The sequence below is a fragment of the Lepisma saccharinum genome, chromosome 16 (assembly GCF_977018435.1).
Source record: "Lepisma saccharinum chromosome 16, izLepSacc3.1, whole genome shotgun sequence".
Lineage (NCBI taxonomy): Eukaryota > Metazoa > Arthropoda > Insecta > Zygentoma > Lepismatidae > Lepisma > Lepisma saccharinum.
Window position 1 is genome coordinate 13,875,555 of NC_139244.1, and position 27,534 is coordinate 13,903,088.

Genomic DNA, 27,534 nt, shown 5'->3' on the forward strand with positions numbered 1-27,534 from the left:
ACCTTTCGAGATTTTATTGTTCTGGATATAATCAAGATTAACACAATTACAATTTTCAATTTATGAAGTGCACATAAACAGCACATAACACAATGACATACATGTATCAGAATTGTAGGTAAGGAAAAACACAAAATTATAATTCTGATATAAAATAGGGATATTAACCACATGGAGAAAAGTTTTCAATTGAAAATTAACAGATTTATGACAATTTGGAAAACAGTTTAACTTATTTTCTTCTGTTACATATGCATTCAACATTGGAAACATTAATAATATTTTATGTACTGCTCAATGGAGTTTTCATATTAATCTCTTGAATAGGCAACATTGCGAGTACATATTCAACAGAGCCTTTTTAAATTTTGAAACTCAAGACCTATTGAATGCAAATTACATTTTAAAAGGACAAACTGAATAATGTTACAAATATAACATTTGTATTAATTTCTCATTGATTTAAATTAGCCTCTCATAACATAACTTTATGTGTGCGTGATATTTTAAACAGATTTTCGACTATGCCAGCTGAGAGAAAATATACTATGTATCCACAGGAAGACAACAATAATAGGAAAGGAAAGACATTGGATTCAAGAAATTCAACAACATTAAATAGCCATTTTATCATCGTTCATTGTCATATTCTGCCAACATTTTTAAGTAGCATTCCTGCAAAACAATCACTAAAATATCTTTCCATTGGACAACTGTAAATGGGAAAAGATTTTTCTCACAGCTGTGTGTTTAGTGACATTTAAATTGTACAATATTATTGAGAAAATGGCACATTAATTGTAAGGAAGATTTTGCATTGTTCACACAATGGGAAGGAAGCTTCACTTCAAAGAGTGTTACACTGTAGCATTATACATTCAATGAATCAGTTACGAGCCTTGCATTAGATGAAAGCTGTGCGTTCCTAAAAACCAACACTGATGAACCTGACTGGATTGTTGCTTGCTTTGAATACAAGAAACTGATTGCAGAATTTCAAGTCGTGAAATGAACTGTCCTCCGTATATCCTGGTGGAATTTTTGTCTGAAAACAACAGAGTGAACAATGTGGAAACTTAAGTAGAAATATTTTGTACTTGAAATTTTAACAATCAGGTTTTCAAAATATTGTTTCAGGGTGTCTACTAGTCTGAAAATCCTGGAAAAGTCAGGGAATTAATTTTTTCTGGAAATGTCAAGGAAATTTACTGTCTGGAAAAAGCCAACATTTTTGTAGTAGTGCACTAAAAGTAGGTTCTTGAACAAAGGAAGGACAAGCAAGAAATTTAAAACTTGTTGACAAACTATACTTCAGTTAATATACTGACAATTACCAGTTCTTACAGTAACATTTGAACTATTTTCATGTAGAAATCTACTACAATAGGTGGCTGTGGGAATTTACCATTTCTTGTTGCTTTTTTAGTGTTCGTTTGATAGTTATTGGGAACAATACGTGTGTTATTAATTTGTACTATAATTATTTATTATTTATGCAGTAATTTATGATTATTTTTTAAAAAATAATTCTTTGTTAATCATTAGTCAATGATCAAGTCAAATATCACATAAAAACTCACCCCTAATATTTGCTTTCCTCCCCATATCCAAGTCAATTACTGTTGAGTTTCCCTTCTCGTTATTACCTTTACATGTAAACTAGATATTCCAGTATTAGGTTTAGGAAGATTCTAAGCATGCATTTAGCTGAAATATAATGACCTTTTTCCAGACATGTACACTAATTGCCCTAAAGGTTTGGTGTAGAAAATTTTGGTACTTGGTATGGAAAATCTGGAAGTCAGGGAATTTCATTTTTACAAAATTGTAGACATGCTGATAATGAATAATGAGACTTTTATCCTTGAAAATAAAATTTGGAATTGTCGATTACATCTACTGTTCCTTTGCATGTAGAATAATAGATTTTCTTTCATTCTTTACAGGAAAAAAGTGATATTTTTAATGGTAAGAAAAATTACTTGAAGATCAGTGAAATGAGGAAAATTGTCAATTGTCAAATTCTTACTGATGGGCCATGGAATACATGCAAAGCAGAAAGGAACTTTTTCTTCACTAATGGAAAGGTAAATTTGCAAGTTATTTTCTTATCCCACGTTATATTATTTTTGAGGTTCTTGTTTACAAAATATTATTTAAATTGTAAAATGCATTTTGCATTACAAAAATTACATAATTTCACACTACATTCTGTGTACAAAATACACCTTTGAGTAGAAAAATATTATGTTTATCTCATGTCCTAGCAACACATAGTGCTGTAATAAAAAAATATATGCTTCAGAGTTATTCAGTGTCTTTTACAAGGTGCTTATATTTGGTTCTTTTATTGGGTCATTGCTATAGTGCAGAAAAATATTCAATATGCTGCAAGGAAAGTAAAGTATATTGACCTCGCAGTGGTAATGCTGTCACCTTTTAACCAAATGGTGTAGGGTTCAATCCACAGTGGTTTGGATCCCACTTTAAACTGTAGGGTCAGTCCCAATTAGCCTATCTGAGCATAAAGACTCTGAAAGTAAACCATTGGGATGAAAACAAGACAACTATGAACAATAAGAAAGGATTTTTGATGAGAACAACTTAAATATGGCATGGAAAGATTGGTTCTGTTGCCTTTGTGTATCCTTCACATTACTGCACACTGAAGTAAACTATGTAAAATGAGAAATTCCAGTACAGCCTCATCCACCAACATATCTGTACCTGTGGCCTTGAAGCAGGGGTGCTAGTGTTACTCATGGAGGGTGGTTCTAGATTTTGGTTCATTACCCTCCTATTTATGTTGATTCAAATATCAAACGTTCATTCATACAAAAATGGAGCACACTACTACATGCTCATAAGCACCTGCATATTTCCATTAATAAGACTATAATCCGATTAGTGCCAGGGTGAAAATAAGGGACTCTAATTATCCAAGGTTACATACAGGGTAGTAAGTCTGGACCCATAACACAGTTGGATTGGATGCTGAGGATGAATGAAGTGGCCTCCAAGAAGCCCAAATCTCACTCTGCTAGACTTTTATTTATGGGACCACCTGAAAGCTGTGGTGTACAAGGTCTCCATCTTAACGAATGCACTGTGCAGGTGTGTCAGCAAATTTCTGTGTTGCAGGAGGGGAGATTCCATCTTCAACTGTGTATACAACACAATTGTGGACACTCTGCAATCTTACATGTTTTTCTCCTGTCAGTTCAGATTTATGGAACAACCTGTATATCTTGGTAGCCCAGCATCCACAAAATAACTAACTTTCTGCTAGGTGTACAACATTCATTACTACATATTAAACTCTATTTTCAGATTTTTCGTCATAAAACAGAATCCGCCAGTAACGAGCTTATGGTCCAGGCAACTGAAGATTTTTACCAGTGAAAAATCAATTGAAAATAGTGTACGTATTGGAAAGATGGGAGGCTTTCTTCTCTCATTGACAGCCTTTTTGTGTAAAGACAGTATGCATTGCAGAAATCTCCACGCTGTGTAATCTTATAGGGCCATTCCATGTGAAATCTACCAATGAAGAAGCACTTTTCAACCTCACACATTTTGATTAATTTGAAATTTGACGTACTGGAAGGGCCAACTGACATAGGAAGTTATGCAAATTTGCAGATCCATATCTCGAAATTACAGAAGTGCAAAATGTGTGATTTGGACCAATATTTCCCCATCTTGTTAATTTTAAATTGCAAAATTTCAGCAAACCTGCCACCTATGTAAGTGATTAAGGTGCAGGGGGAGATTTTTTTTTCAAGGTGGTGTAATCAAAATTTGGGTATCCATTATCTCAGAAACAGGTCTTTTGATTTTTCCAAGGAATTATGCCACATACACAGTACTGAATAACTACAAAATTGGAAAATAGAATGCCAAAATATTGTTGTAATTAATGTGTGTTGAAGTGATATTTACACATTTACCTTTCCAATGGCACCTGTATCACTTCTATTGCAAATTTAAAATTAACAAGATGGTGTAAAAATTAATTAGTCAAAACAGCACATTTTGCACACCTGTAATTTTGGAATTACAAAAGATATCGATCTGCATCTTTGCATAGGTCCCTACCTCAGGTGGCCTTTCAGTATATCAAATGAATTGAAAAATGTAAACTTGAAGAGCTTGTTGATTTAACATGGAATGACCCAATATTAGGAGTTGTGTTTTGGAAATGTATTTGAAAGAATTTTATAATGGTGGAATGTTGTCTTCCAATTACTGTAATAACTAATTAAAATAATGTTTTGCATTTGTATTGATTCCCTGTTACCATTATTTTCCTGCATTACAGAACTTTACAAACCAACCATCTATTTGGCATGCACAGGAGATATACTACGTAAAAAATTTCAGGAAAAAACGCAGACTCTACAACCATTCCTCGCAGAACAGTGACAGTGAAAAATCAGGCCTGGCTCAGTAGCCAGGTTGGTCGTGAAAAAGCATGGTATGCCAGAGGTCTAGGTTCAAGTCCTGGTCAAGCTTGCATCTTTTACTGAAATTTCAACAAACCATCTTGCAAATTCCATCAATCTATTTTTAGTCAGATTGGACTAATATGAAACTTTTTCTGACCCTGTACCGATACCTATATAATTTACCTATACCGATAACTGATACCAATTCAATATACAGGGTGTCCAAATTGTAACTAACAGTTCTAAATAGTTATTTCATTTCAAGAAACTGAATTTTGAAATCATTGCAAAAGCAGTAGTAAGTTTTGTTCAACAAATTTTCATACATGTTCAACTAGCGGTGGAGCGCTAGTGTCGCTCAAACAAAAATTACATCGGTACAGCAAAAACCACAATGTGTGTGGTGGTATGCAGAGACAAGTTTTGTGTAAGTGCAACAAAACTTACGCCATGTGTTTCACAACTATCCTCCATCACGTAACACCATCAAGGCATGGAAGGAACTATTTTTATTGACAGGGAGTGTGGTGAAATGGCCAGATGACAAGCCGTAAGACCTTCATTTGCCATTGGCATTCTCTTTGGAACAAACCTGAGGTAATGTGGAGCTATACTGAGCTGTAACTGCTTCCAATAATACTTGATGAGTTTGCCTTTAAGATGTATGTTTTTGTTTCTAGCTATTCCTTACCACATTAAAATAACACACACACTTTTAAACACTGTCAGTCCCTCTCCGAACACCCTGTATGAAGGATATATTACCTATCTTAATTATGCTGTATGCAACCATGTCACTGCAGGGTTTTGCCTTTGAAAAAGCGTTTTTTTTTTTTTGCAAAACTTGAGCGTATAGATTACATGTTTTTCATAAAAATAACAAAATGGTAATGTTACACTAAATTACAGACTAGTTACAAATATATTGGGTCAGGAAAATTATTGGTAATTTTGTCCACACACTGATGTGTTTCACATAGAAATTTCGGTAGTTGGTATAGCAATAGCATGATATGCAAGAGACTTGGGTGCAAGTCCTGGTTGAGCCTGTATTTTTTGCTGAAATTTCTATGTAGTACATCTCCTGTGTGTGTGACAAATCCGAAAATAACATACGCTTACAAGGGATGTACCAAAAGTAATGCAAAAGTGGTCATAACCTCTTGTATTAACTGATGTAGATCGTTCAAATTGCACATGTAATTGGAGAGACTCTTCTATACGAACCAGCTACTCAACATAGTCTCCATTTAAAGTGATGTATTTGCACAATCGTTGAACCCAACTCTAGAATCCTCTTTGAAAAAAGTTCTTATGGATCAACTGACAATGAAGAGTGAATGAGTGTTGACGTATCATTCCCTTACCAGCAATTAGGAGGCAACTTCTACAAAAATAAATTACTAATTATTACTATTATCCCACCTGGTGAACATGGTTTACACTACTCAAGTACCACTAAAAATATAATGGTTGTATTTTTGTGCCTATCCTACATATACAGTGCTTCCACATCCATTAGGCCAACTTAAGGGACACTGGGATCTTTTCAAACTCGTGTAATATGTTTTAAAAAATATAATGACACCAAAAATATATTCTTACAATTCATAATTCTTATTGTAAATCACTGATAGAAAACTGAAGGTACGTACTTTTACAAAAAATTACATAAATAATCAATATGAAATTTGCATTACATTAATTCTTATTTTAAATACTGTTCTACTCATTGTTTTTTTTTTAAAAAAACTACTTATTTTAAATTACTGATTAAAAATTTAGGAAAATGGTATTCAACTGTAATCCCAGCATTCAATCGAATTCAACCAGCCACACCAATTTGTACTAAATAGTAAAAATTAATTATAATTCCTCCGTATGCCATAAGCTGCTTCCACAACTGGCCCTAAGATTTAACAACAGGAGTACTTGTCCCATGCCACATGAGAAAAAATAATATGTTGATGGGGTTTATTGAAATCCTATTCTAAGCAAAGCGAAGCTTTTATATTTATAAAAATAGCAGTATTCTTCTCCAAGCTTCACATAAACACATGTTTTGCTAAATAATACAATAAAGTCTTATTCTGAAATGTAGCTTTATTCCCTTAGTGAAGGGAACAGAAAACAACTTCCAAAATAATTTGTAATTATTAATAATGCATATGCACTAATAACAGTTTTATATAGTAATGTCAAGGCATGAAAATATAATGTACATTCACGAAAGCATCTTCCATAAAAAAAAAAATTGGCACGCAAATACATAAGCAATGTACTTAGGTAATACATACTGGACATAATTAGAAATAACTCCTGGTGTTGTGTATATTCAAGTTTGATATTACAATTGGTTTTCTAATTTATTTTAAAAAATCAGTTATACACGGGAAAAATTTGAAATTTTGATCAATTTTAGTTATGTGCCGTGTCCGAATTGACGGCTGTTGTTGCCTAGAGCTGCATTCCACATGTGTCTGCAGCATAGGTGATATTGGAGGGGAGAGATGGAAGATGATGTGTACACTTCAACTTGCTGTAACCCTACACTTGGCAGCCATATTTCAACTTTCACTTTGTATATGCAATGTTTACTGAATGCATGATCCAAAACTCGGTTTTACTTGGACATTTTATCAATAACACTGTATTTAGAAAAATTGTAAAAGAAGAAATATCATCCCATTTTTTCAATCTGAATAGTAAAAAGATGGAAAGCATTGTGATGTTTGGTTGATGTCTGCCTTCTACTTCCATACTGTGCACCTGCACCCTTGTGTTATGGTGAGTGTTTGAACTGACACCTAGTGGGAAAAGTGTCAAGTGTACTGACAGGTGGCATCTCAATTTGGGCAACTTCGAGAGCACGGGAAAGTGACAGGAAAGAACGGGACAGTACGCTTGCTGATTCAGACACAGCCATGGAACCCAGACCCAACACTTATTTAGTTGCTAACAGGAAATTTTAAAAAAAATAAATAAAAATAGCACAATTTTCAAGAGAGGTCAATTTTGTATTCTGGTACTTCTGTGGGTCTGCAAGTTTGTTGAAGCTATCCATAAAAATTTTATTTTCCAATTTATATTATGAAGTTAGAAACACTTGAGTCAGAAGGAAAATCCACCAGCATTAGCACATAACTTCTAAATATAATTAATTTTCATATACACATGAAATGTACTTACATATCCCTTTACTGGTTAATTTCATTCATTAATTCAATCCACAGAATGGTAGTCACCAAAATTAATCTCATAAAATAAACTTGTACATGGATACATAAGTACATTTGATGTGTATATAAATATCTCACTGCATCTAAAGTCCAGTAATATGAATAATTAATTTTATTTTATGTGCACACGTCACTTTTGCCTCTGAAGATATAGAAGGAACCTCCGTAAATGCATTAACTTTGTTGTGATAAGAATATCTTATATAGACTATGCATGTCACTTTTTTAAAAATACAATGACAGGACCACGCCACTGCTTTGTACTCCATGTTAAAAGCAATAAATTTTAAAGCTAATGAATACTATAATGGCATCATGAAAACAGATTAATAAAATATATATTATATACTAAAATATATATATCTATATCTATAAACTAGGCTACTTATTTGTCATTGGACCTCAAATCATGGATACTATTATTATCCACTACTTTATCCATTGTCGTCTGAACAGAAGTTCCTGAAACAACGTTGGCTTATGGAGAAGTTATCCCGCACACTCTGTTAATGTGTTCTGGAATTGTCAAACACTTGACTAAAAAGTCTCCAAGATCAAATTTGGAAACAATTCTTCCTGGTGATTCATCGTGTTTCACTATGTATTTTCCAGTTAAGGGATTATCTGTTGAGAAACGAGAAAACACACATAAAACAATACATGTTAACTAATTACTTCGTATGGGCAACACTAGATGGCATGCAGAATTGATAGGTATTACACTCGAGCCAGCAGAATACTCTCGAACCCTATAAGGACACATATTTCCATCATTTGTCTATGGTAATGGGTCCTCGAATACGGATCGTGAAGTAAAAGATGAAGTGAAATTGAAAAATATATGAACATAGTCATCATCTCCATGTTAAAATGCAGTCTTACTGAGATATGTGAAAATGAAATAGATGATTATGTGCTGAAACTACCAAGGCTAATATTTTATGTTTCTATGATTATTGTCGTATTAAAATGATGTTTCATTGAATGTTATAACTGCATTTTATTATTATTATTATCCTTTTCAGTAAGTGAAGACTGATGTAGACATATTTGTTGCACCCGTGATACGATATTTGTAATTGTTTAGGCAGGTCTGTCACCATGTGTATCCATTTTACATTTCAGTCTGTAGATATTGCATACTTTCATTATAATTGTAATTGCATAGTGTGGTTTCCTTCCGTGTATAGGTTTTAGGTTGATAGCGCTGCTTATTAGGCTCTGAAATATGAAACGTCAATCATTTTACTACGAGTGTAGTACAATCGATTGTATCATGCTCGAGCATAGGAGATTCGACCAAGTTTTTTCAAGCGAAAATGGTCCAATGCAGATCTCTTCTATACACTTAATGTTCTGACCCTGTATCAGGGTCTTTTTCATATTAAGAAATAAATTTGTTGGAACGTTACGTGTATAGCATTTTTTTTCGTAAAATAAAACTGCCTTGGTCAACGGATTTATCTAGAAGTTGAGACCCTTGCATTGCAATCAAAATTTTCCAGACTAAGTAAGTCATTATGACAATTCACGTATTTAAATGTGTGTGTAAAAATCATGATTTTTTATTTAAATCAATTTTTTAATATTTAAAAAAATAAAAATTGCTGGTGTGGTTTTTGACACCATACGTATAGATATGTCTTATTTATAGAAAGGCTGTTTCTAGTAAACACATCTGTAAAATATTTGAATAGTTTGATTAAAGCAAAGAAAAACATTATGTATAAATATACATTTTTCTCTTTCTGATACTATAAGGTAACCAAAAAAGTTCTTGTCGTTCTAGAGCAGTGATAAACAAAGAGCAATACAGTGGATGGTACGTACCTTTAGGTTTCGAAGTAATCTCCATCAGCATCCAACACCTTTTGCCAATCTTCCTGCAGCTGCACAATACCCTGGTGATAAAACTCGGCAGGCTTGGATGCAAAGAAGTCCGTGAGTGCGTTCCGCAGGTCTCCCTCATTTGTGAAGGATCTCCCACAGAGGTGGTTGTCGAGGGAATGAAACCGGTGGTAATCTGTTGGCGCAAGGTCTGGTGAATATGGTGGATGGCACAGTGTCTCCCAGCCAAGTTGCTGAAGGGTCTCCCGGGTCCTCTTTGCCACATGTGGCTTGGCCTTGTGATTCTTCTGCCACAATGCACGGTGCACCCTTTGCAACTGCTAAGAGTAGAGGTCAGCAGTGATGGTCTGACCAGGTGGAAGGAGCTCGTAATGTACCACTTGCCGACAATTCCACCATACAGAGAGCATAACCTTCGTGGGTGCAGAGGTGGTCTTGAGGTGTGAGGTCACGTGGCGACAAACAATGTCTGGTACGCTTGGGAGTGTCACAGAGGACCCACTTTTCGTCACCAGTGAGCAAGCGATCAAATATGGGTGTGCTCAGGTGCCAAGTGAGCAAGGACAAACTGGCTGTCACTCATTGTTCCTTGTTGGCTGCCGACAATGTGTGGGGTAACCACTTGCTTAACTTGTATGACTTCCCTATCCCATGCAGGTGCAGTCTGACTGTTTCAGCGGAAACATGGAATCTTTCTGCAAGTTCATCACACGTTAGACCACTGTCCTCCTCGATGGCTGCTTTCAGGGCCTCGACATCCAACACATGTGGTCGTCCACTGCGAGGTTCATCCGAAAGGCTCACATCTCCCGAACGGAATTTCTGGAACCAATGCCTGGCAGTGCGTTCGTTCAGGGCATTCTCCCCAAATGCCTGGCAAATGCGGTGACTTGATGCGGCAGCTGACAGGTTCACTTTAAAGTCATACAACAAACACACGCGAACAAGCTGCTTCGATACCTCCATTTCTCTTCGACACTGGACGAGCTATGACTGCTGGCTGTGTGTGTGCAACGTGCCTGTATTACTGACAGTCGATGGTCCGACTAACTCCCGATCGCTTGGCAGGCACATGCGTCATTTCGTTTCCTCTCTGTGAGCGCATGATTAATGGAACGTCAAAAACGGCAAGAACTTTTTTGGTTACCTTGTATATATATGAACCTACTATGGAATTTGTTGTCGAGTGTGTTTATGAAACTATAATCCATAATTTCAGTAACTTTAATTCCAGTGAAAATAAAACATTCTGGGTATACTCTATAATTGTAACTGAAAATATTTTTCGAAGTTTTTGAAGCTGAATTTTTGGCAATTTTTTTAATGATAGTATGCAAAATATTAGCTACCATGTTTATTTACAGTTTAATGATAATGACACTATTTACAGTTTAACATGATTAGTGTTTTGTATATTTTTCTACACAAAATGCTTGCTATGTTTGCCTATAAAAAGTATTTAATTTTAAATCAAGATAAATGTAAGTGTGTTTCCAGTTCACTTATTTCCTTCCAATGAGCTTCACCCCATCAGTTCATATATTTTTTTCCTTTCTTAGAGCCTAATAAACACTATTAAATGATTACAATATTAATGTACTTTCACCAAAAGTGATTCTGATATCTATAAAATCCTTATGTACATTATTCTATAAATTATTTATTTAAATCTTGATTTAAATCAATACACCTTGGTAAGAACACCACACTTTTTATCCCACTTAACTAAGTTTTTAGAATATTTGCTTCACATGTTAAATGTAATAAGAAGTCGACTGGTGGAGCAGTGGACTTACCACGTACTGACTAGTGGCAAACAGAATTATTTTTCTTTAAAAAAATCATGACAATTATTGTATAAATAATGCATAGAGTACAATTTAGTAACATATGTACTAATTCTAATATCAACCAAACACAAAAACTGCATCAAAGATTGGTAAATGTCACTAGCCACTTAGTGCAGTAGATCTCTCTCTACTTGAAAATTGTTCAAAACATGGCCTTTTTCTAGAGAATTTAAAATGCAATTTCTACTGTAACTACTGGTACTACTCAATATATCAAACTGAAGTATAGTTTGTTCTCAACAAATTTAATTTTTTTTGCTTGTCCTTTTCTTTCTTTGTTCAAAAACCTACTTTTAGTGCACTACTACAAAAAAATGTTTACTTCTGCAGAAACACCGTAAATTTCCCTGACTTTTCCAGAAAAGAGCAAATTCCTTGATTTTTCCATGGTTTCCAGTTTTTCCAGACTGGTATTAAAAGAATAAACATAAAAAATTGTGTGCTGTTAAACTGCATTTTTTGACAAGTGCTTTTCCCAAACAGCCTAGAATTGTACACACAGTCCCAATTAGCAAAGCTGTGCATAAAATAAGCTTACAACAAACTTTGCTTGCCTAGAATCTGTTTTACAGAAGTCTACATCACCACTTAACAATTTACCATGCTCTTTATGATCATGTTACAACCACATATTTCTACTGCTACTCTTAGAGAAAAGTACATGGAAAGTGGAGCAGAGAATGTCTCCTATCCAAATTCATCCTTTGTTTATTAACAGTTCTGATGCTTTTGTATCTATTGGGACATATGACATGATGGAAGCAATGCAGTATTGCAGAAGTTTCAACAAACAAAACAAAAAGTTCTACGACATTTCGCACAAATCTAGCCCACAATGTTCTGAAAGCAAGAATGCATGCTGTTTTTACATTTGGCTTTCACTCCTTCACACATTTCAAGCTTCAAACTTTAACCTCTAGTTTGTAATGAACTTTTTTTTTCCTTCAAAATAGCAATACATATGATAGTGAACAGTGGTGTATTCTCCACATTACTGCCAGTAAACCAACTTTTCTCATATTTTTTATACATTTAACTTTAATTTATGGGAAATCGCTCAATATACGAGAGCTGTCCAGAAAGTCATTCACATTTCGGTGGGGTGCCGCTAGGGGCGGGGCGAGCGCCGCCATTTTGTGCAAAAACTTCCGACCGTTCAGTGCGCATCCAGCTGTGGACATGTGAAGTTCGTGTCGCTTCTGCTCTGTTCATAATACATTGTTAACATGAGTGCTCTGATTGAAAATCCCGCTAGTTGTGAAGTGGGGTCGGTCATACGATTTTTGTTGGTGAAACACACTAAACTGATTGGCATTCATCGACAACGGTGTGAAGTTTACGGTAAAGTTGTGATGAGTGAAAGTGGAGTGAGTGTTGGTGCCTCATGTTTAAAGATGGCTGCACAAACGTTCACGATGAAGACCGAAGTGGGCGACCGAGCATTGTGATGGATGAACTGGTCGCAAAAATCAATGACAAATTGCACTCGGCCAACCGGACGCAGGAACTTTTACAGGCTTTTCATTGGGAAGTTTTCGACCATCCGCCACATAGCACGGATCTCGCACCAAGTGACTACCACTTGTTTCCCCACATGAAAACGTGGCAAGCAACGCAGCACTTTGATGACTCAGACCTTCAGGCTGGTGTGCAGAAATGGTTGAATTCACAGGCACCAACTTTTTACGACAATGGACTTTGTAAGCTTGTTCATCGCTATGATAAGTGCCTAAACTTGTACGGCGACTATGTCGAAAAGTAATGTAAGTGTGTCGCTTCAAAATGTATAATAAAAAATGTCGACTTTCACTGTCTTCTTTTTATTCCAAAACGTGAGTTACATTCTGGATAGCCCTCGTATATTATGCAGACCTTTAAAACAAGCTTTTAAAACCAAATTTAAGTAAATTATATAAAGAATACAAACACTGGTATATGTACGCCACTGATGATTCACCATTGCACCCTTCTGACAACTGAATTTTCCTCCCAGATTGTGTGCAGGGCAAGCAAGGGAGCTGAAGAAAAAGAGGGTGGGTGGCTATTTAAGAATGGATGGCCTGCATGGTGTTAGTTCCACCACTGGAAACAGCTTTGGCAGGAAAACACTGCTTCTTCCTTTGGTCCTGTGCCAGAGGCAGTGTTGCTACATGAACGGAAATTTTACCTTTGTGAAGGGAAATCCAGATCCAATCAGTGAAAAGGTAATTGTTATTAAGAATATAAAAATTGTCGGAATATTTGAAGTTGTTGGATTCGTGTTTTTGTTTTAGTTCCATTGGTGTTTTATTTCTATTATATCTAATTCATCTAGATGTTTTTTTTTGTGTATACAATAAATAAGAACTGTTCTGGTAAACCAGGTTAAATTTTAAACATATGCCCTCACTGATAGTGAAGTACGAGGCATGTCCAGAAAGAAAGATTTCAACGGCTAGTAATCATTCAAAAGAAAATGTATTTGACAACACTTTCACTATAGATTATTTAGTGTTACATGAGTTATTTTTCCACATAATTTCCGGGATTGTCCAAACACTTGTTAAGTATAGGTACTAGGTTCTGTATTAAATAGTCATAGAATTCTTCCGCCTGCTGCTGGAACCACATTTCAACTTCATTCTTGATCTCTTCATCGTCGTGGAAGTGTTGACCTGCTTCATCGCCCTGGAAGTGTTGACCTGCAAGATGTTTCTTAAGGTGAAGAAACAAGTGGAAGTCACTGGGTGCAAGGTCTGGGCTGTATGGTGGATGGTCCAAAGTTGTAGGGTTTAATTAATGCAAGTGTAGCCCCCAACCAGCCATTCACAAAAAACTTCCCACTTGAATCCTTTGAGAATTGAAAAACTAAATATGCTGACCAAGGCAGTAATTTATTTTATTAAAAACATAAACTAAAACGTAACGTTTCAACCTTCTAGCAAGGTCTTCATCAGACTCTTTTGTCTTGATACAGAGTCTGATGAAGACCTTGCTAGAAGGTTGAAACGTTACGTTTTAGTTTATGTTTTTAATAAAATAAATTACTGCCTTGGTCAGCATATTTAGTTTTTCATAATCATGGAAACAAGGCTTAATGGTGTTACCTTTGAGAAGTTCATCGGTGATCACAGACGGTCTACCGCTCTTGTGTTTGTTATGAATGTTGGTCCTGCCTGCAGTGAATTCACAGCACCACTTCGTTATATGGTGTCGACTCATAATGTTTCCATACACGGGACCAATTGCTTTGTGGATATCCGCTGGGCATGGAACACACTTCACATTTGCTGGGATTCTGAACCAGCGCTGTCATTGTCAGTACATGTTACTCGAACTAGACTCCAGGTAACAATGACGAATGGCCGCAAGACAAAAGCGGAAGGATGAAGGTCAAAGCCAGTGTTGCCAATGTATGCACTAAAACATCACCTTTTGGCCTATACAGGCTGTAACCTTTCTTTCCAGATACGCCTCGTATATTGCCCAGAGTTCAAATTCTAAGTTGTTTTGTGATTACAGAAGGACATCCTATTAAAAAGTTTGTCAAATTTCATAGATGAGTACAGTAAACAGCTTACAATATTTCTAAGGAACCAACCTGCAATATGTGGGGGAAACACAGCCGTCCACTTCAAGGTGCTTTCCTTCAAGCACTTGAACATTCTGCGGTGGTCTTCAGTCAGGGCATGGAATCTTTGCGGCACTTTCTCAGGGTCAAAAAACAGGAATGCTGGAATAAAAGAATTCAAGAAATTAACACTGTGTAAACAATTTGGTGATTTGTTGCAGATAACTTTACCAATCTGAAATTTCTAGAAACAGTCCATAAAAAACAGAGCACAAGGAACCCTTGACCAATCATGCTCCCCGCCTTGAGAATTATGTTGAATTCTATTTTAATTTATACATTTCAATATTTTATGTATATGGTTTATGAAGATTTTTTTTAAGAAACTAAGATATTCTCTTTTCTGGGAGTTGCATTCCAATAATGTAGTCCATGGGTGACAGAAGGCAAGGTTTGTTGTTTCTGATTGCTTGTAGTAATAGATAAATGCTTATCACCTCTACATTCCATACAAGGTGTGAAAAAATCTACAGAAGTTTCACAAATTTGCTCCAACAAAGTTAACATTATAAATAGTAAATGGGAGGGAGGGAGGGAGAGGAAGAGAGAGAGAGAAGAGACTAAAAAAAAGCATGCGCCAGTTAGTATCAGTTAAACTTCCATGTGGATTCGAGATTTAGCTTAATTCTGCATGATATTCTGTAAAGGGTAGAAAAATACAGGGAGCCTGAGATTTTTACCTGGCACCTGAATTTTCACTCAGTACTAAAAAAAAAAAGTATGTTCTTTTAATTTTTCAAGTTTCAAGTATGGATATTTCCCTTTCCTTTTTTTAAAAAAATAATGAGCACAGTACGTGTTTTTTTTTTATGTTTGTGCATTTTCTATATCGCATATATCATTAAATCAGAAAATATGACATTCTATTATTTTGCAAAGTTGCTAGCCGAATTTTATAATCTGCGGCGATATGATAGAGAAGGCTACTCTGGTGCAAGAATTAATTACTTTTAATAAAATCTTGTATTCATTTAATTAATAAATTAAATAAAAGCTGGCTCCTGTGAAAAAGGGGCTAAGTTTTTTTTCCACCCCTGCATACACAAATGGCTGCCATGGAATATTATACACAGGGGCGGCGCCAGGGGGGTGCTTGCGCACCCCTTAATTTTCTTCCACGCCCACTACGCTCAACTAAAAACACTAACGCTTAGAGTGTCATATTATGTCATGTCGTCATATTGAGCGCTGAATGTTAAGTACTGAAGTAAGATGGTTATTATTGCAACAGGCAAACACTGAAAGAGATGCCGATACACATGCTTTCCTGTACTGGCAGCAGCCTCTATAAAGAGCAGCGGCCATTTTTAATTTCGTCAGCATTGTTGTTATGAACATTTCTTCGTTTGTTTCTTAAAGTGGTCTGTTCGGTTTTCGATAATTGCCTATAGCCTAATGTGAGTTGTTTATTTTCCTGCTTGTTCTTCCTTGCACTGAAGCAAAAATTTTAGCTGCTTTCAAAGGTAAGGTATCGGGAAATTATAGTTAATGCGAGTTGTAACGTGAAGGGTAGTTTTCTTGTTAACATGTTCTATGTATTTGTTCCACGTAACATGTCTAGTAAACATACCATTTCAGGCTTTTTTTTAAAAAGCTGTTAGGAATATGCCCAATGTTCACGAAGAAATTTTACACTTCGTTGTTGGGGATGGTGCGGCAGAAGGGATTTTAAGAAAGACGAAGTTGCTGTGCACTTCGCGTTTTGTCCTGAAATAGCAGGTACTATGTATTTTGTAGTACCTCCATTGGTTACATTGAAAAGGTTCAAAAATTGTTTTTAAAGACAAGGGTAATTTCACTACATAGTAATCATTCACTACATAGTTCAATAAGACTGTATGTAACCTGTATCTGAATGTTTGCACTGTATGACCACTATCTTGAAGTAAAAAACCCAATACATGTCATCATGGACATCCAGGAGGAGGGCAAGGGAGCACAGTCTCCCTGGAAAATGGATGTCAATCTAGTTGTATACTTCACACATATAATTTCATTTCAGTCAGTAATTTATGTTAATCAGAGGCGGCGATTAGGGGTGTAGTTGCTCCCCGCTTTTTGCTATTTTTGCCCCCACACTATGCTAAACCTTATCTACCAAGGGAAAGTAAACTAGTCTTGCCTCCCTTCCCCAATTTTGTCACCTTGCTTCCCCAGTTTTGAAAGGTTGCATGAGTGTTTCATGTTTTCTTTATTTTCAGCATCACACTCCCCAAATTTCTTTCCGCACCCCCTCAGCACCCCTAGATGATCAATCCTGGCGCCGCCGCTGATTATACAAGTTTCTCCCATTATTATTATTATTTCAGGTCAACTTAGTCTTGCCACTACATTGGAGTCCTATTCTGAGTATAGGTGTTTCACTGTAAATGTCCCAGCATCAGTTTCATATAATTGTCATTCATTTTGATCATCACAATGGCCCAAAAGTGGCATGAAAGCAGCATCAAATAAGAAAAATACAAAAGCATTATTATTAATATTATTGCAAAGCTACTTACCTGATATACACACAGAAATTCTTTCAAGGCCTTCACTCTCCATTGCACCTATGATGTTCTCTAATCCATCGGACAGCACCGTGGTTGGACCTGAAGGTTAAAAAAAAAGTTTTTCATTGTAAAGCACAATTTCAATCAACAGCAAGTTAATTAACTGCAAAATTATGTCATAACAGTAATCTTAATAATACCTGATTGGAACGCCAAGTCCAAAGAAAGGCTATGTCCTTTTTTGCTTAATAGTTTACTTATGAGAGTAGTTGACGTTTGAAAGTACAATCACTTGTTGCATGAAGTCAGGCAGCTTCCAATAAAGCATATAAAACATGATCCATGCAAGTTTTATTAATAGCTAGCAAATTAGATGCCTCACTATGCAACAAATGTTTGGAAGACTTTATTTTATAGCTCTTTTCATTAGGTTGCTCATGTCAGAAACACTTTACACCATTCAGAATCTTTCGGCCAAAACATAATACATGTACAGGAAAACTATATTTTCTCTCTTTCAGCACACCCAGCTAACCAAGGAAACCCTTTGGTATGACGCAAGTCATTAAAAACCCTACCAGAATCACAAGCACTTCTACAGAGCATTCCCTGACATTCGCTACGAGACTCGGCGGCAAGCTGCCCGGCATCAGCGCTTGTCTTTCCCGGTGAACAGGTCAGCGACAGTCGCTCGAGTCAGCTATTAAAATTAGTTTTCATATTGTGTACTAACCTTTACTACAGAAGGTGTTGAAAATGAGAAGGTGTTGAAAATGATGTCCCTCTGCTGCAACACATTCCTGGCATCTCCGAAGGAAATTGCCATTTACATGTGCAATTTCGTCTACTGTAATTCTCCCAATTTTTCGTACAATACTCTCTTTTAACTCACGGATGGTGTGCGGATTGTCTTTGTATACTTTATTTCCCCATTTTTCTTTCCACTTTTATTCAGAACTGACCCTGTTACTCTAAACTTTTTTACGAGGTTTAATACAAGCGACTGTCGTGGACCTGTTCACCTGGAAAGACAAGTGCTGATGCCGGGCCACTTGCCGCTGAGTCTCGTAGCGTATGTCAGGGAATGCTCTGTAGAACAATAGTACACACATTATTGTGGATGACCCAACTATTGATTAATTGATTTATTTTACTTTGCTTTTCTGTCACTTTTGGCTAATCGCGAAGATGGATATGAGTGATGATATTGATGAAGATGAAATGGCACCCACGAAGAACATACATGCCCAGGTCGGGATTCAAATCCTGGACCCCTGGCGCACAGGTGCTTACTGTGCTAACCACTCCACCATGGTGGTCAGTGAATGATCGAACTATCGTACATTTTAGTGACATAACAGTGCCGAATTAGTAATGCAGACTACTGTCTGACTTACATCACAGTGCATCTTTAAAAACCTGATAAACATTTTAAAATAATTTCTATGTTAAGAGTTTTGAAACAAATGCTAAACATTTCTATTGATTAGTTTTGCAGGTTAAGTGGTAGAGCAACTACAAGCTGAACTTCGCCCACAAATAAACAATCTCTATGTCTAACCTTCCATGTCACAAGAACTGAAAACTCTGATAAAACCTTATTTTTAATGCACATCACTGTTCGTGTGAAAAATTACACAAAGAAGTGGTATATTTGAGTTTAGTAAATTTACGTCAGTCATATTGTGTATTGTAGCATACCAGAGCACAAGCACAAAGAACTGGGTTGGAATTCTACTTCTGTTGTCATTCATTCCTCATCATTCCTGATCTTTCCTCAATAGCTGAGCCAGCCAATCTTGCATTCAACTGCAACAACTTCCACTTTGGAGATCAGCACTCTCTACAAATACGTGGGACAACCATGGATATCAAAATGGCCCACTCCTATGCCAACCTGTTTACAGGCAGGATGGAACAAGAGTTCCTAGAATCACAATCACACAAAAACCATCTCCTTTGGACACATGTTGAACCTTCCAAAACCAAATGAACAACTTCAACTCCCTCAAACTCACCTGGTTCCACTACAAAGACCAAGTGAACTTTCTAGATGTGGATTTCCACATAGTGGGAGACCACTTGGAAACATCCATGCATATCAAACCGACCAACCACATCCAATATCTAGCTGGAGGATATTTGGTCAAACCTTGAGGTTAGCTTGGGGGGGGGGCTTTTGGGGAAAATTTGCTAGTCACCCCCCCTCCCCCATCACTTCGAGCACTGTTCTGAAGTATTTAACAGACATAAATAGAAACTTAACTACGTAAAAAATGCCTGTATACGATTATTAGTTCAGAATTAAACAATCGGAAATTGGGACAAAGCAATGATGTGAAACCTTTACTTATTTGGTGCACTAGCATGACAAAGGCTAGACTCTACTTTACGTCCTTATTGCCTTTTGGTGGTAACTGATGGGAGTTAACAACACTGCAGGCTCATCTTTGTGTCCACGTTGTGAATGTGTGTGCTTTGCTCGTTTGCATTTTGCATGGTAATTGCTTCTTTGCTTTCACGGTGCGTTGTGCTTGTGTATGGTGCATGAAGAAGAACAGGTTCCAAAAACTTGTAGATAGTGTAAAATAAGTTTATTCCCAGTAATAATTTAGTGCATCGTTAAAAACCGTGCTTGCAGACAGCCGGCATCTCTTCGGGTAAGTACCTTTTTATTTTTACACTTTCTGTTCACGATAGCCCCACTAACCATTCACGGGGATGAGGTATGCCTATGAGGTTAGGTTAGGCCTGTTAGGTTAGGTTCCATTAGCACTCATTTCACCCCTAAATATGTGCTTCATCATCGAAAAATTTCCTCAGTACGTTCAATTACGCATATCCGGACAACATCGGTTTCTATCGATTTTCTCCTCCAGGTAATTTTTCCTCCCTTTGGGATTTACATTGTTGAATTCCTTATACAATAACCTTTTCAACGTTATATGACACATATTCCTTAGGAAAAGGACGTAAAGTAGAGTCTTACCCTGTTCTGAAGTATTTAACAGACATAAATAGAAACTTAACTACGTAAAAAATGCCTGTATACAATTATTAGTTCAGAATTAAACAATCGGAAATTGGGACAAAGCAATGATGTGAAACCTTTACTTACTTTGGTGACAGCACTAGCGTGACGAAAAAATGTGCATATATAGTTTTACATATTTATTTTACATAATCCGACTAAAATATACATTGATCTACTTATATGGAATAATATGTATAGGCCTATTCCAAATGCAGACAGGCAGGGGGTGTCAGGGTGATGTCACAGATATCCATGAAACTGAAATATAGTTTTCTAGATACAAAATTATGAGAGACATATTTTTTTGTTTCGCAATAAAAAAAATGTTGGCCGTCTTAGGCTGCTTCAAAGTTTGGGGCCAAATTTTCACAAGTTTTGGTGCCAAAAAATGTAAATGGCTGTTTCTCAGGAACCATTAAAGATATTTGGATTCTGTTTTTTTTATCTGAAAGTTTATTGAAAGCCTTTTCAAATGCATATACAACGAACTTTATATGCAGCTTTTAGGGTGTGCTATGAATGAAATTTTAAAAAATTAGCCCCCTTTTGGACCCCCAAAATCTCGAAAGAGCCACCCTAAAAAAATTTCAAAATTTCAGGTCAATTAACAGCAATACCTCAAGTTGAACATATATAAATTTCACAGGGTGTATATGGCTGGTTGTAATTTTACACAATATTTTAATAAGCACATTGACAAGCTGAAAACTTAAACGTAAGACATTTTTATGCAAGCTATGCGATGTGAACTCCCAGTACCGGCATTGCATATGTTAGTTCTGTTCATGAAAGCTTTTTCTACACAGGCAGTTTCAGTATTAGAGATGGCATGCAGTCTTCCAGATTGTCCAAGGGGGTGTGGTGGAGAAAGAACTTGCAGAATATTTTGCAAAGGTATCACGTACTGATGTTAGTGTTGCCTAATTCTATCAGGAAAATTATAGCCCTTTGCAGGTCCATGTGGCAGCATGAAATTTACATGCACTTCCTGCATCTCGAAGTACACTTTAGTTGCTTCTTCAACCCACCAGCAGTCATCATACATAACAGCCAAAAACGTTCTCACTTTGATGTCGTGAATTTTACAATACCGCATAACATGTGAGCTGTTTCCAATAGTAACATTCACTTCTTGTTTCTCATTCTGGGCAGTTCTTGCAATGGAAACTACAATATCATTTCCAGTTCCCTCTGCATGCCACACATGACTTTTATGAATCATTCGCACTGCCTGCACATGTTCCCACTCTTTGTGTTTCATATCAAGGAATGTTTGAATCTCTGCAGATCGAATAAATCAGTGTAACACCTGATGTATATGTCTGAACAACAGTCTGAAATTCTTCTGCAGTCTGAATGCACTTAATATGCTTTGCTGATAAATTGTGCCGTGTAGCAAGGTGCTTAACTGTGTAACGACCCTGCGTGAACATATGTTCAAGTTGTCTGAACTTCCAACTCTTGCTTTGATATACACATTTTTTATGCCTGTTCTCAAACCAGGTCACTTTATTCTTTTCTCAGAAAACACTGCTTTTCCACTTGTAAACATCTTCCTAATGACTCAAAACTCAAGCTCAGAAGGAATTAACAGCAATTTGTCTCAAACGAAAAGAAACAAATGAACATGTGAACATGAAAAACAAATGACTTCTAGTATGTTCTATAAATAAGAAATGTTGAATATGATCAACAATATCATGATATATACGAATTACATGAATTATTTGGTTATGGACTCTTATGATTTGTATATTGTTTACCAATAATAGCCTGATGAAATAAGGTTTGTCTCCTTCAATATTACGATTGTGTTTTAAGTTTTCAGCTTGTCAATGTGCTTATTAAAATATTGTGTAAAACTACAACCAGGCATATACACCCCGTGAAATTTATATATGTTCAACTTGAGGTATTGCTGTTAATTGACCTGAAATTTTGAAAATTTTTTAGGGTGGATTTTTCTAGATTTTGAGGGTCCAAAAGGGGGCTAATTTTTTAAAATTTCATTCATAGCACACCCCAAAAGCTGAATATAAAGTTCGTTGTATATGCATTTGAAAAGGCTTTCAATAAACTTTCAGATAAAAAAAAACAGAATCCAAATATCTTTAATAGTTCCTGAGAAACAGCCGTTTACATTTTTTGGCACCAAAACTTGTGAAAATTTGGACCCAAACTTTGAAGCAGCCTAAGACGGCCAAATTTTTTTTTATTGCGAAACAAAAAAATATGTCTCTCATAATTTTATATCTAGAATAATATATTTCAGTTTCATGGATATCTGTGACATCACCCTGACAGATTTTCTCAAATCTGCCTGAACTGAAATGGATTTGCCCTATAGTATATTATGCCTACTCCTATACATGGACATACAACTATCTTTAGTGTAGTCAGTAAAGGTATCACTGCAAAATGTGTGTGAACTACTACAAGACAGGTTTGGAATTACCGGGATATTGTTTTACAAACTTTATAAACATCAATATTTGAGATGCAAATACAGTAGAGCGTCGATTATCCGAAGTAATTGGGGGACATGGGTGTTCGGAAAACTGGTTTGTTCGGATAATCGAACTGTACATGTTTATTTGCCAAAAAGAAGTACTGTACAGTAAATTTATTCATAAAAACAGGCATCTCTTTAAGTATGTATTACAAAGGCAACTTTAGTAGGAATATATAGTATGTGGTACAGTTTATTAAACAAAAATATGTACATATTACATACGCATTTTGCATGAACAATACACACAGTACACAAATTTAACGTTTAAAAAAATCCTTTATTTTGGTCTGTCTAAGCAAGCCTACACGCTTACGAGCAGCTAAGTCATGTACTTTTTTCATTACAGATATCTGAAAGTGAGCGAGTACACAGTTCGGTTAAGCGGTCGTTCGATTGACCGACGTTCGGATAATCGACGCTCTACTGTAGCAGCATGTTCAGCATTCTAACAGAGCCTCGATGTGATATTAAATTTACCGGTGATTTTAAGATCCTTCACCTTAATCATGGTTGGACGAATGATTTGAAGTATTATTGTAGTGTCAAATCAATTTACCACATCTTCAAAATTTCACAGAGCTTGAACTAACTGGGGCATAAATTCTTACATCTGATTAACTTACCCAGGTCATTTCTTGTTCCCAAGGTCACAATTACAGCATCCTGTCCCTCAAGGGCTTTCCTAACACTTTCTTTATCAGTCACATCACCTGAAAAAACCTCAGCTTGACTACGGTATTCTTCAGGTAGCTTCTCTGGATTTCTAACAAAGGCCCGTGCAACATATCCTACAATAAAACAGAATTCAATGCATAAGAAATGAACTGCTAGAAAGTAACATGCATTAAGAAAAATTATTTCATGCTCATCATATATCAAACCATAGTTTTTAAATTGCATTGCACAATGTCTGCAACAAGTCTTGGATTCTGTAAAACTATTATTTCATTATTTAAATTATGAAGAACACACATTAAAATTTCGGTAACCACCAAACGTCTCTAATTCCCTTATTTTCGTATTTTTCACATTGATACTTACATATTCTGCATTCGTAAGGATTCTTCTATTTCGCGTTTCGTTTTTTGCAGGCAAATAATCTCAATTTTCGAAATATCGAGTATTTTTATTTTGTTCGCTTTCACTTGCGTTACACGCGATATGGCGGAGAAATCTTGACTAGCGTAGTCCATGATCAGTAGTTATGCAGTGTTGCACCCTTCTTCATAGAAAAATACCTACTTTCGTGTTACTGATTTTGTATTTTTTCCAGGTTCGAAAACTCCATGAACCATGCACGGATAGACCCACGAACCATTCATAAATAGCCCCACGAACCATGCACGGCAAGGTTAGGTTAGGTTAGGTTCTGTTAGGTTAGGAAACATAGTTAAATTTCTTTTTCAAAATTAGAAATTTTTTTTCGGGTTCGAAAACCCCACGAACCATTCATAAATAGCCCCACAAACCATTCACGGATAGCCCCACGAACCATTCATAAATAGCTACACGAACCATTCACGGCAAGGTTAGGTTAAGTTCTGTTAGGTTAGGAAACATAGTTAAATTTGTTTTTCAAAATTAGATTTTTTTTCGGGTTCGAAAACCCCACGAACCATGCATGGATAACCCCATGAACCATTCATAAATAGCCCCACAAACCATTCACGGATAGCCCCACGAACCATTCACAAATATCCCCACGAACCATTCACGGATAGCCCCATGAACCATTCACGGATAGCCCCACGAACCATTCATAAATAGCTACACGAACCATTCACGGCAAGGTTAGGTTAAGTTCTGTTAGGTTAGGAAACATAGTTAAATTTGTCCATGATCAGTAGTTATGCAGTGTTGCACCCTTCTTCATAGAAAAATACCTACTTTCGTGTTACTGATTTTGTATTTTTTCCAGGTTCGAAAACTCCATGAACCATGCACGGATAGACCCACGAACCATTCATAAATAGCCCCACGAACCATGCACGGCAAGGTTAGGTTAGGTTAGGTTCTGTTAGGTTAGGAAACATAGTTAAATTTCTTTTTCAAAATTAGAAATTTTTTTTCGGGTTCGAAAACCCCACGAACCATTCATAAATAGCCCCACAAACCATTCACGGATAGCCCCACGAACCATTCATAAATAGCTACACGAACCATTCACGGCAAGGTTAGGTTAAGTTCTGTTAGGTTAGGAAACATAGTTAAATTTGTTTTTCAAAATTAGAATTTTTTTCGGGTTCGAAAACCCCACGAACCATGCATGGATAGCCCCATGAACCATTCATAAATATCCCCACGAACCATTCATAAATAGCCCCACGAACCATTCACGGATAGCCCCACGAACCATTCATAAATAGCCCCACGAACCATTCACGGATAGCCCAACAAACCATTCATAAATAGCCCCATGAACCATTCACGGATAGCCCCATGAACCATTCACGGATAGCCCCATGAACCATTCACGGATAGCCCCACGAACCATTCATAAATAGCCCCACGAACCATTCATAAATAGCCCCACGAACCATTCACGGATAGCCCCACGAACCATTCATAAATAGCCCCACGAACCATTCATAAATAGCCCCACGAACCATTCATAAATAGCCCCACGAACCATTCATAAATAGCCCCACGAACCATTCATAAATAGCCCCACGAACCATTCACAGATAGCCCCACGAACCATTCATAAATAGCCCCACGAACCATTCATAAATAGCCCCACGAACCATTCATAAATAGCCCCACGAACCATTCATAAATAGCCCCACGAACCATTTACGGATAGCCCCACGAACCATTTACGGATAGCCCCACGAACCATTCACGGATAGCCCCACGAACCATTCATAAATAGCCCCACGAACCATTCATAAATAGCCTTAGAGATACTGGGCGAAAGGGGGGGGGGTTATAACCCCCATCAACCTCACATTTAGCACGCCACTGATCCTGTGCACGTCATGTTGTCGCAAGTTCGTAATCAGAAATGATGAACAGTAACTCACGTTTATTTACGTTCTAGAACTGTTCGACAGTTACAAAACCGCGTATTTGGAAACACTGACCGGTTGTTACGTCATGAAACGCTCGCAAATATTTGGTTCACGTAGTAGACGGACATAAAGGGAACAGCTTTCGTGCTTCGGAGTGACATTAATGTCGAAAATTACACGATTTACCGGCAAAAAGATTTCAACGAGGTGAAAACAAACTTCCAAGACCTTCCTAAAGTATAAATAAACCCACTTCGTTAAGAACTTTCTCCTGTAAAATTGAAGAAATACGTTTTGGGGATACGAAAATTTTACCGAACACACTCCACCTGGGCTTGAATGTTAAAGGATATTATCACTATGGTCTAAAAAAATAAATTCCAGTTTTATTAAAAACAAGTCTGAAGAGTACAATACTTTCTCGCGAATTTTTTCACTTACAAGTTCTTCGGATTTGATAGAATATGAATTACTTCTCTCAATTAAATTAATTTTACAGACAATTGCTCTGATTACGTAAAGAGACATATAAGGAGAGAAATAGAGAAAGTCATATATGGAAATTACTATTAAGGTCTCCCTTGTTCGAAATACGGCCATAAGTGTATGTATGAAGTTCTTCCCAATGACGAGAAATGTAATGACAATTGTAAAGTTTCTGGTTACATGTAATAAAATTAAGGGTGCACACAGAACTCTTCTGTTGATAAAGTTTAAATTTTCCGAAATATAGTGAAACGTGTATAAACTCTATTATTGAATACTGTCACATCACGATTACAAGTAAATGTATAGCGTTTAATATGTAATTTTCGGGCTTATCGTGAGCAATCAATTTTATTTCGAAATGTCTTGTAATGCTGGCAAAGAAGCAGATTCGAGTTATACAGCTCAATGTGTCTTAACCTTTATTTCTAGTATTTACTGAACGTATATAGTGACAAATTTGTAATAACCTTTATTTCAGCAGAGAGCAGACGTTCGAAACAAAACAAATTAACCACGAAACATTCGTCCGAAATAATTTCGACAGTGTAGCAAAGTAACGTTTAAGTAATATTATTTCGTAAGTTTTATAGTTTTAAAAGGAAAAGTTTCATCTGCACTGAAAAATGTGCACATAATCTCTAGCTTTCATTACTTATTGTAGTTTAACTTTTCACTTAGCAATTAGGTCGATTACTAATCCTTACTTAATTATTGATGACGAGAAAGATAATATATAATTGGCAACACTTCAGATAAGTTAATAGGAACTTTCAAGCAGACTTCACACACAAATATTAATAATATCCGATTAATTAGATTTAATAATACATTAAATTTAACAATGAATTAATTTCTTGCCTGCTCGCAAAGCTGCTTCAACTGCACATACACCTGTTTGTCCAGAGGCACCAAATATTACGATTTTTTTCATATTGCTGATTCAAACTAATAGACACGACATCCATAAATCATCCAATGACTAAAAAATGGCTTCCATCGTA

General features: G+C 36.3%; 2 protein-coding genes across 2 annotated transcripts in view; one reads left to right on the top strand and one right to left on the bottom strand.

Annotated features, from left to right (window-relative positions):
- Naa80 (N-alpha-acetyltransferase 80) overlaps window positions 1-4,283 on the top strand; it is a 43,834-nt gene extending 39,551 nt beyond the window's left edge. The window contains exons 7-8 of the transcript XR_014443488.1: window positions 1,947-2,087; window positions 3,331-4,283. The gene's annotated coding sequence lies outside the window, so the exon portion shown is untranslated. The remainder of the gene's footprint in view (window positions 1-1,946; window positions 2,088-3,330) is intronic.
- A 1,728-nt stretch (window positions 4,284-6,011) lies between these two features.
- On the bottom strand, window positions 6,012-27,527 carry LOC146000263 (flavin reductase (NADPH)). The gene is made up of 5 exons (XM_083137724.1): window positions 27,392-27,527; window positions 23,657-23,821; window positions 17,497-17,586; window positions 14,966-15,097; window positions 6,012-8,311 (listed from the first exon to the last, which is right to left on the bottom strand). The coding sequence occupies exons 1-5, from the start codon at window positions 27,462-27,464 to the stop codon at window positions 8,166-8,168; spliced, it is 606 nt and encodes a 201-aa protein (XP_082993850.1). The 5' UTR covers window positions 27,465-27,527; the 3' UTR covers window positions 6,012-8,165.
- Between the last annotated feature and the right edge of the window lie 7 nt (window positions 27,528-27,534).

Bases quoted from the DNA above. Each gene is read 5' to 3' on its own strand.
- LOC146000263 (XM_083137724.1), bottom strand. From the start codon at position 27,464: ATGAAAAAAATCGTAATATTTGGTGCCTCTGGACAAACAGGTGTATGT. The intron at 23,822-27,391 runs GCAAGAAATTAA...GTTTTATTGTAG, and splicing joins TGAAGCAGCTTTGCGAGCAG to GATATGTTGCACGGGCCTTT. The intron at 8,312-14,965 runs GTTGGTTCCTTA...GTTTCTCAACAG, and splicing joins GTTTCCCCCACATATTGCAG to ATAATCCCTTAACTGGAAAA.